The sequence below is a fragment of the Anopheles coustani genome, chromosome 3 (genome assembly GCF_943734705.1).
Source record: "Anopheles coustani chromosome 3, idAnoCousDA_361_x.2, whole genome shotgun sequence".
NCBI lineage: Eukaryota > Metazoa > Arthropoda > Insecta > Diptera > Culicidae > Anopheles > Anopheles coustani.
The window spans coordinates 96,277,489-96,286,996 of record NC_071288.1 but is presented as its reverse complement, the minus strand read 5'-3'; the positions used below and the strand labels follow the sequence as shown (position 1 = coordinate 96,286,996).

Genomic DNA, 9,508 nt, shown 5'->3' with positions numbered 1-9,508 from the left:
AATTTCCAAATAGTCTAACATTTTCATTGATTGCCCAATGACGTACATTTGGTGACGATATTATTTACTTTCCACAAACTACCGTATTCTAAATTTCTTCACTTTTTATACACGCTTGCTTGACAATGTTACTTTTTTGTAGACAACAACACTATTCAAAACATGTTAGAAAATTACCGATAGCACTGTTTCATTAACCGGGGCACAACACGTGCATTTAATGCAAATTCGCGCGATTCAAAACTTGGATGAAACCGTCGTCTTCGAACACCAAAATTTGCTGCGTCCGCTCGTGCTGCTGTTTGAATTCCATCTGACGAAAGATCTTGTAAAGTCTCCGGTCCGTTCCTTGCATCCAATATGAGTCCCTTTAGCGGATCTTACTCCGGAGTGTTGTGTTCAAAACGAAGTGGATCTGATCCGAATACGTCAAGCGGGATTCAACTCCCTAACTATCCCAACACTAGTCAAAGGTAAACATAATCAAATGTGTTTACATCTGTATCCCCTCATCAACACTCTTTTTTCACGATATCATCTGTTGGACAATGTCGAAAATTCCAAAAGCAGCACTTAGCTTGAAGCAAGTAAGTTGTGTTAACAGTCACTGACACATTTGATTAATTTTTCGGTTGGTTTCTATTCCCAATCCTAGTTCATGCTGAGACAGGAGGTGCTCAAGCTATACAGGACAATATTTCGTACCATTCGACAAGTGCCCGACGAAAGCAGCCGGCATGAGCTACGGGAATGGGCAAGATCCGACTTTCGTAATAACATGAATCAAACAGACGAGCTGGCGATTAAAATGTTGCTCCAGCACGGCAATAGAAACCTTAAACAGTTGCAGACAAGTTTAGAACTTAGTGGAACGGGCTCTAGCACAAAAACAGATTCGCGAAGCTAATTGCAACACATTGTTGGTAGTAGTTTGCTTTAGATTATATTTGAATCTTTAAATATAAAACTTAGTTTCTCAAGTACTGAGTTTCGCAATACAAAACACTAGTGTGCTTTTAGCTTTGAGTGTGATATCATCTCGCTAGCGTACACCCTGCGAGCGATGAAATAATCCCGAGCAATCCGGAACAATGTGAAGAGGTTTGTCAGCAGCACGAAGCCTATTGATAGACCATTTTGCCATTCTCGGGACATGACAAGCATAGCCAACTGTACGACAATCATGAACATTTGCACTACAAACAGCACTAAGTATATGATTATGGGATTGCGGAATATTGCCTACAAAAAAGAAAAAAACATTACGTTGGGACTGGCTCCGTATAGCGATCGTGTGTTTTCAAGGGAATTACTTACGTAAAATCTATAATGGCTGTTGTTGGCCGGTATGGCTGAAGTACAACTACCAACCGCTCGGTACACTTCTCCAAGATGACGCACGTAAGTTCCGTACGGGAATATGCCCGTTTTCGACCAAGTTACTGTGGCAAAACTGGTCGCTCGGCTGTTCACTCGATTCCACTGGCCAAGGTGCAGGGCAGCGCGATGGAAAACGTCACAGTATCGCATCGGAAAGCAGTACGTTATGCACATGGTAAATCCTCCGATAAACACGCACACGAGATGCTGCGTTGTCCAAAATTTGTTGTAGTACAAATGCTTCGATGCCAACACGCACGGCACCAGTCCAGCGTAGTATGCATTCAGCAGTGACGTGAAGATGGCCTGCTTGAAGCGATTATTCAAATCCGCTTTCAAGGCTTCTATTTCCGTCCGAATAGATGCCGCATTCGAAGAGCAGCTGTGCAGCGGCATACCGTTGATACAGTTCGGCTCCGTGTCGACGATTGTGCGAAGAAATTGCTCCAAGTTGACTCCAAATATCACAAGGTACAGCACCAACGGGTAACAGAGCACCAGCAGATGAAAATAACTGGTTTTTTGGTAAATTTGTGTCCCGTAAAAAACAGAGGAAATCACCAGGAAAGTCAAAAAGGTGTACTTGGCAACCTTTTTGCTAATGCCCACGTATAGCTCGGGACAGTTGGCGTCGATGAATTTCAGTATTAAACAGTACATCAGCCGTCTACTGACCATTATGTCTATGAAAATAGCCAGATCACTGTCGATCAAATAGAAATTCTAAAAGAAGCAGTAAAAGTTGCATTGTTTAGTAAGCGTCTTCAAACATCGTGGGCCTGTGAGTAACTTACCATGGACTTTCTGTTGTAGGAATTTGGAAGCCACCAAACAGTTCGGTACAGATGCATAAACTGAGTCATGGTCGCTATGATTGTGGAGAAGAAAATGACGAATTCATGCAGCAGCTCGGAACTGTGGTCCACGTTCGGATAGGGCACATGTTTCGGAAACGGTGCGTAAAGGGAATCGGCATCGTCCTCGCCAGTACCGCCACTGCCGGTTGGTCCATTGTTTGTATCATTGTTAGTGGCACTCCCACCGTAAGACCCCTGGAGGGTATTCGATGCGGTAGTTGCAAAATTTGTCCGTTGGTACTTTCTGCTTGCGATGGTCATTGTAGAACCACTAATTTAAACTTCTATGTACCAACACTTTTGAATTGTTCTCCATCACCTCCTTTTCACGTTGCGATGATTTGTAAAAGCTGCGTTTGACAGACTTTCTCAAAAACACGAGTTGCTATGTTTATAAAAAGCCAGGAAATAGAACGTCACTGTTTTGTAAATAAGAGAAAACAAGCGATCGGCAAAATGAAAATCTAACCATTTGTTTTACACCACACGAATGTTAATTGGTAGATATTTTCTTCATCGGTTCTTTCAACGCAAGTCTTCGCTGAGCTAAAACAGTTTGTCTTTCAATCTGCTCGGTTGAGATTGAGATGTTGTCTGCGAGGAAATGTCAAACCACGTCAAAATACAAATGCGGCTCAACGCAGGAACCACAATAGCAGACGAAATAAAGGTTTTACATCCCGTCCAGTCGAAAAGGTAATCCAGTCCAGTCGAATAGGGTTTAGAAATCGTTTGAACCAAACGCCATGATAGATGTAATCTACTTTTTTGTGTTTGTGGTGCTTTGCTTTTTCACCATATTCCCAACGACGGAGATCGAATCTGTTGGGTTGACCGTCGATCAGTGGTGCTCCCGGTATGTTACCGATGGATTTGTACAGTACCATATCAAGCTTACCAGCTTCAAACTCTTGCTACACACGTCGATGCCGCTGTGCTATTTCCTCGTACTTTGGCTCCTGGCTTGGATAAACCCGGCCGAATTTGGAACGGCCGTCCAATTCACCGTCAGCGGGCAGTATTTGTGGAATATTAGCATCTCGCTCGCGATAGCACTATTTATCGTAACTAACGTAAACGTCCTATACTGGGCGATGGATGCGTGGAGCAATCATCCGATCGCTAAAAAGTTACAACGTTTTACCACCCCAATGATGCCGGACTGGCGATCAGTAGCGACCAACATCAATGACGAATACCGCAGGTAAGATTGATCTTTAATAAGTCATGATTTATTAGCTCAAAATATCGGTTTGGTTTTATACAACATTTCAGGGATACGAAAATGGTGATACGATCAAATGCTATTTCGACGCTAGTCGTTACGGAAAGTTGGATTATTAAGACTAATCTCTATGGGATAAGCGTAGCACGTCAAAACGAATCGTCACTGGTGGCGTATAAGGTATTCTTTACACTGTTTTTTCAATAAATTAAACAAAACGAGTAAGATATTTATCTTCCGTTGTCCCGTCCACAGGTCGACTTCCAGGATGTGCTAACGGACACGGTTGATGCGACACAGTTTATCAACATTGCCGTGAAACCCCCGCAAGAGCGATTACAATTCACCATACGGGTGAATGGAGACCACTTTAAGGATTTCCAGGATCATGTAAATCGTCCGATCGTGTTGTTGCCTTCGGTTCAATTCCGCAGTGTTATCGATCGATTCGTTGATGTGTTCAAGGAACAGGTGGCTCTCAACCCGATCGTCCCGAGTACAGCCATCGCTTCCATCGAGGGCGATAACTGTTTGGCTTGCCTGCAGGTAATACCAGACGTTAAAATTCAAAAACACTGCCTAGATGTTGGCGCAGATGGTTTACTGTTGCCAGATGATCAACGCTGCCAGCCGTGCCACTGTCGTCCACTCTGGTGCGTCAGCTGTCTAGCACTATGGTTTGCGTCGAGGCAGCAGAAATCGGAACGCGACACGTGGTTGAGCAAGAAAGCCACCTGCCCGATGTGTCGGGCCCGGTTTTGTGTGCTGGATGTGTGCATGATAGAGGAGAATGTTGGGCGAATTCAAGAATAAATATCTGCGACGAAATAAGTTCGGGTTCGAGAGCATTATTTTTATATTTTTTTTTTCTTTGAGATGATCGATAGCAATTACAGGAACAAGCCTTGCGCAGTCAGTCAGTTTCACCAGTGACCCGAGCATCCGACCCGAACGAGACAGGAATGTGCGTGGACGCAGGATTACGTGAGCAGCTGACCCGCCACGATTTCCACCGTCATCTTCTGCCGGAAGTACTGCATTTTCGACTGATCGAAGGTGATCGGATGTTCGCGAGAAAGAAATTCAGCAAACATACAGCTAAACACACCACAATCGCTACCGTTTTCCTGGCGAGGGCAGTCGCGAATGTTTTCCTTCGTGAACCCACTCGTGTCGAAGGGGGCTTTACGCTTATCGAGCGACTCCTCTCGCAAGTAATTTTCCAACGCGTTCAGCACGGCATTGTTCGGCGATCCCATCGAATCGTAGTAATGGATCGTTTTTTGCCGTAGATCGATGATGGACATGCACCAGTGAATGCCGTTTACGTGTACCGGAGCCACGATCATATCGTAGGCCAACAGATCCACCTTACGCGTCCAACGGCGCACCCCGGAATGGCCCGCTTGTAGAAGCCGAGGGATGAAGAAGGTGTTCATCGTGTAAAGCTTCGGAAGGCCCTGGTCGGCCTTCAGCTCGCTTCGCTCCCGCAAAAGCTCCATATAGAAATTGATCACTTCGTCGTTCAGCCAGTTTGATCCCTGGAGCGTCACGAGATCGTTGCCCCGTATCTTTAGGTTAAATTTATCCGCCACCACCTCGTTACCGCTACGCACCTTCCGGTGGATCAGATCCACCTGGGCTTGCGTGAGCGCCGGGAGTGGAACCTCTTTCGGGGCTTTGGCTGCCTCCTCGATCTCCACTTCGTCGAGTACCTCGAACTTGTAGAAGTTACAAACATAGTTGAGCATTTTGTTACGCATCTGGCCCTCCTGTTCTGAAGTGTGCTTCGAAAATCGGCTGAGCCGTTCCTTCTCCTGTTCGATCAATGACTTGCGGCTGGTAAATAGGGAACCATAGCGCTTCTGTACGTCCTGTATGATGTTGTCCCGGAATACAGGCTTCGCTTCAAACTTTTCCTTGATGCTGTTGACCATTTTCGTTGGGGATTGTTGGCTCTCTTGACCGCTTCTCTCGTCCATCGAAGTTAACTGCAGCGCATCGACCGTGGTAAACAGCTGTCCAACCTTGTTGTTTTCGGCCCCCCTGCCCTCTTCATCATCAATATCGTCATCATCCTCGTCATCGGTAAGTTCGATAGTTTCGATTGAAACTGTTTTCCGCATCGATGGTCGCTGGATGTTGCCATTCAGACTCCTCCGGTTCAGATTTCCCGAGGCCAGCGGATCGTTGTTCACCACGACAAACTTTTTCATCAGCTCTTCGTACTTTCTTCTCGCCTCACGCTGGATGTTTATCTCCCGGTCGAGTTCTGAAAGATAGTTGCTTGACGATTGGTCCGGAGTTCTGCGCGGAGTGATGCTGTACTTTGTCCGCAGCAGATTTCTGAAGTCGTTGGTCAACTCGGGGACGGTGTTCGCCACCCTGCTACCCTGGCCACCGAGGGGACGCAATGTAGGCACATCGCCGTTTTGTTGCCCCAACAAACTTTGCGTATAGCGTAGATATTCACTCTCCACACTCGAGCCGGCTGACGATGTCGTTGTTTTTATTGGGATCAGCATCGGCGGACCGTTGTTACTTCGTTTGGCCATCGGACGCGAGCTGCTCGCCTGCTGCCGGACTGGATCTGCACGGGGCAAACTGAACGATCCGGTAGTTTCGTTAATCCCGTAAGCATTGCTCAGCTGGGAGATATCGGTGAGTTCACTCAGACGCCGAACGTTACTGCCTGAAGATGTTGCCATCGCGGTCGAGCTTGCGTACGGATGTGCACCATTTTGCTTTACCCCGCTTGCCATTGACCTGTAGTGACCGGCTTCCTCCGCCGGCCCTGGAATCGAAGACAGATTCGTCATTCGAGACTTTTTCGCGTCGAAGTTGTCCAGCGGCACCACTGATTTACGCTTACGATCTTTCCCCTCACCGCCGCCGCCAGTAAGAAACTGTCTCAAGCGCGATATTATCGTCCCGGGAAACATTGTTTGCTTGCCTGCTTGAAGAACATCTATTCAGGCAACAGAGAAACGGTGCTGGTGTACTGTACTGATGTAAACTGGCTCTGACATTAGTGAGGTGCGCGCAAGATGGATCTCAATGCGAGGCCTCAGACAGACGTTCGCTGAATAAATAACGTTGACCACGTTCACAATTGGCCGAACGGCCATTTACACAATAGAATGATGTGGGGAACCGTTTCAATGATAGTCATAATAGGGAAATTTTTAATTAGCAACACTATTCTTGAAAATAGACAACGATTAACCGAGCGCACTTGTGAAGACGAAGCATCAAGCGGCGTTGTTTCCCTCCGCTTTGTCTAGTGTTGGCAGAATCCGGATTCAATCCCTAGACGGACTCTAAAGATTCAATTCCCATTTGACGGAAGCGAAATAGCGGAAAGCGATAGCGGTCCTGGGGACCATTTACAGAACCGAAATCGCCTTTGGACCAAATTAACAATTGATTGCCTGATTGTTACTTTGACAAATGATATAACAAATCGGCAAATTAGGTAAGCACGCAGGAAATGATGGATTGGGATCCGGATTCGAAGATCCGAATCTCATACTGGGTTTGAATCGAAAGATTCGATTCCCTTAAGGAGTTTGATTTTCCCATCACTAGCTTACTCACATAACTGACAGCAGGTTCAAGCAGCATGTTCGCACAGCACACTTGTCAGAATCGCCAAAATGTGCTGTGCGACTTTTTCATCAAAACAGCACAATTTGCCGACCAAAACAAAGTTCATCAACAAACCATCTCACTTACCGGCGGGTGCTGTACTACTGGTGAAAAATTACTTTTTATCTAAAAAATATGTACTAGTTTCCGCTTCGGGCCAATCAGACAGGGCAACCGCTTCCAGCAGGATGGAGCTGATTGTGATTTTGGCCATTGTGGTTGCTATTTACGTAGTGCTGCTGTTTTTCGATGGATTTTTCAAAGTAAGCATAAACTTGCATATTTCGCGCTACGGCAGTATACGAGCAATTTTTAAATTAATTTCAGAGCTGCATGCATTACCCTTATGATGCCTTCCTGAGAGGCACCGGACTGACGGTTAAATTCCTACGCCTACAGTGGCACACGACGGCTCTAAATCGATCTATCGTCAAGTGGAGCACCAAGTATCCAAAGATCCTCGAGTGCAGCTTCAACATCGGAGTCTACTGCAGCCTAGTACTGATGCCTTTTGCCGTCGTGATGATCGTCATATCTTCTTTCCACACAAACGCTCACCGCCATTCGGCACGTGTTACCGCACCCGCTGCTGGCAGTGCCGGAGCGGACGCCCATCACGACCGGCGAACGGTGGAAATTGACTTGCTAGTGCCGGGAGTCAATCTTCCACTGAATGAAATCGGCTACTACATAGCTGCCCTAGCCATAAACAGTGTTGTGCACGAGCTTGGCCATGGTTTGGCAGCGGTGCTGGAGGATGTCCAAATAAAGGGATTCGGAATACACGTGCTATTGATCATCCCGATGGCCTACACACAGCTCGACTCGGACCAGCTGAATACGCTTAAAGTGTGGAAGAAGTTACGTGTCATGTGCGCCGGCATTTGGCATAATTTGATCCTGGGACTGATCGCGTACCTGCTTTTTATTGCAACGCCCGCACTCTTTTCCGCCATTTATCGCACCAACGATGCCGTCATAGTGACGTCGATGAAGGATAATTCTCCGTTAGGAGGGACTCGCGGCTTAGAGCATGGTGATATCATCAAATCGATCAATAGCTGCGAGATCCATCACGAGGATAGCTGGTTCGGTTGTTTGCTAAAAACGATTCACTTTCCACCGGCTTATTGTGTTTCGACGGATTTCGTACACCTCAACGACGAGTCCGTACCGATGTCGCACAAGAACGATGGTTTGATCGAGTGCTGCGATAGCGATAATACCGCGTCCAGCTGCTTCGAGTATATGGTCGATGCAAACGAGGACGACGTTGCGTTACCACAGCACATGTGCCTCAACATACGAAAAACGATCGAGAACAGCTTCGGCTACTGCCAGAACAATGGCCAGTGTTCGGAGGGGCATTGCTTTAAGCCGAGCATCAACAACTACACCACTATCATGCAGATTCGGCGCGAATCGAAACCGGACGTGATCTACATTGGCCACCCAGCGGACATCACGCGCACGGTGACGGTCTCACGGTTCGTACCCAAGACGCGCCTTTTTGCACCCCGGTTTGCCGACTCAATCCAGCTGCTGCTCAAGTATGTGACCGTGTTTGCGCTCGGCCTGGCGTTCATCAATGTGATGCCGTGCTATGGCTTCGATGGGCAGCACATCGTCAACACGCTGCTCACGGACGGCACGATTCAACAGCGCATCCCCCAGAAAAGCAAACGTGACATGATTTCGCTGGTCGTCAACGTCATCGGCACGTTGTTCGTTTTTATACTGCTCATCAAAGTGTTTTGGCTATCGCTCCATCGGGTCATGTCGGTTTGAAGTGGAGCACAATGGCAACACCTACGCCATATGACATCGAATTCCATTTATGTAGGAAATTCATTTTGCTAAACTAGCTGTAGGTACCATATATTAGAATGTATGTCGATAGTTTTGTAGGCAAACAAGTTTAACAAAGTAACTTTAGTCACACACACACACACACAGTGGTATTTGCATGCTAGAAGAAAGCTAACACTGACTACAATCATTTATGAATGGAAAATAGTGTATTAAAAGTAATCCTATAATAAACGCGATCACAGATCACCATAATCGAACGGTTTATCCATTCACTTTCTATGTTTGTGAAAAGAAATCCGATCAGCTGTTGGGGAGCTCCGTTCAGAATACGATGTTTTCTGTCCCAGGGCATCGATAGACGAACCCATACAGTTTTCCCTTGCAATACATAGGCCTTCTCTCGCAGCTGATGCTCAACTGCTTCCGTTTTGATCCTAGCGCCTAGGCGCCTTTAAGGGCTCGACTATCTACCGTTTTCGTGTTTACCGCATCGTACAAACAGAAGCGTCGATCTCTCGCATGCCGACCCGAACCCTAACCATCTCTCGATTTCCGTTTTTGTTGACTACTTTTTTTTTGCCCAGAC

At 46.6% G+C, this 9,508-nt stretch overlaps 5 protein-coding genes across 5 annotated transcripts; 3 read left to right on the top strand and 2 right to left on the bottom strand.

The window, feature by feature from the left end:
- Nucleotides 1–483: 483 nt before the first annotated feature.
- On the top strand, nucleotides 484–977 carry LOC131272020 (LYR motif-containing protein 2). The gene is made up of 2 exons (XM_058273626.1): nucleotides 484–587; nucleotides 656–977. The coding sequence occupies exons 1-2, from the start codon at nucleotides 549–551 to the stop codon at nucleotides 905–907; spliced, it is 291 nt and encodes a 96-aa protein (XP_058129609.1). The 5' UTR covers nucleotides 484–548; the 3' UTR covers nucleotides 908–977.
- Nucleotides 909–2,803, bottom strand: LOC131272019 (transmembrane protein 39A-B). Its single transcript, XM_058273625.1, has 3 exons — nucleotides 2,175–2,803; nucleotides 1,318–2,103; nucleotides 909–1,242 (listed from the first exon to the last, which is right to left on the bottom strand). The coding sequence occupies exons 1-3, from the start codon at nucleotides 2,496–2,498 to the stop codon at nucleotides 1,006–1,008; spliced, it is 1,347 nt and encodes a 448-aa protein (XP_058129608.1). The 5' UTR covers nucleotides 2,499–2,803; the 3' UTR covers nucleotides 909–1,005.
- A 69-nt stretch (nucleotides 2,804–2,872) lies between these two features.
- Nucleotides 2,873–4,275, top strand: LOC131271723 (E3 ubiquitin-protein ligase TM129). The gene is made up of 3 exons (XM_058273236.1): nucleotides 2,873–3,441; nucleotides 3,513–3,642; nucleotides 3,718–4,275. Exons 1-3 carry the CDS (start codon nucleotides 2,984–2,986, stop codon nucleotides 4,273–4,275), a joined length of 1,146 nt encoding a protein of 381 aa, XP_058129219.1. The 5' UTR covers nucleotides 2,873–2,983.
- A 167-nt stretch (nucleotides 4,276–4,442) lies between these two features.
- LOC131271722 (sentrin-specific protease 1-like) lies at nucleotides 4,443–6,727 on the bottom strand. Its single transcript, XM_058273235.1, has 2 exons — nucleotides 6,335–6,727; nucleotides 4,443–6,256 (listed from the first exon to the last, which is right to left on the bottom strand). The coding sequence occupies exons 1-2, from the start codon at nucleotides 6,402–6,404 to the stop codon at nucleotides 4,443–4,445; spliced, it is 1,884 nt and encodes a 627-aa protein (XP_058129218.1). The 5' UTR covers nucleotides 6,405–6,727.
- Nucleotides 6,728–7,225: 498 nt separating this feature from the next.
- LOC131272547 (membrane-bound transcription factor site-2 protease) lies at nucleotides 7,226–9,164 on the top strand. The gene is made up of 2 exons (XM_058274308.1): nucleotides 7,226–7,373; nucleotides 7,438–9,164. The coding sequence occupies exons 1-2, from the start codon at nucleotides 7,299–7,301 to the stop codon at nucleotides 8,896–8,898; spliced, it is 1,536 nt and encodes a 511-aa protein (XP_058130291.1). The 5' UTR covers nucleotides 7,226–7,298; the 3' UTR covers nucleotides 8,899–9,164.
- The last annotated feature ends 344 nt before the right edge of the window (nucleotides 9,165–9,508 follow it).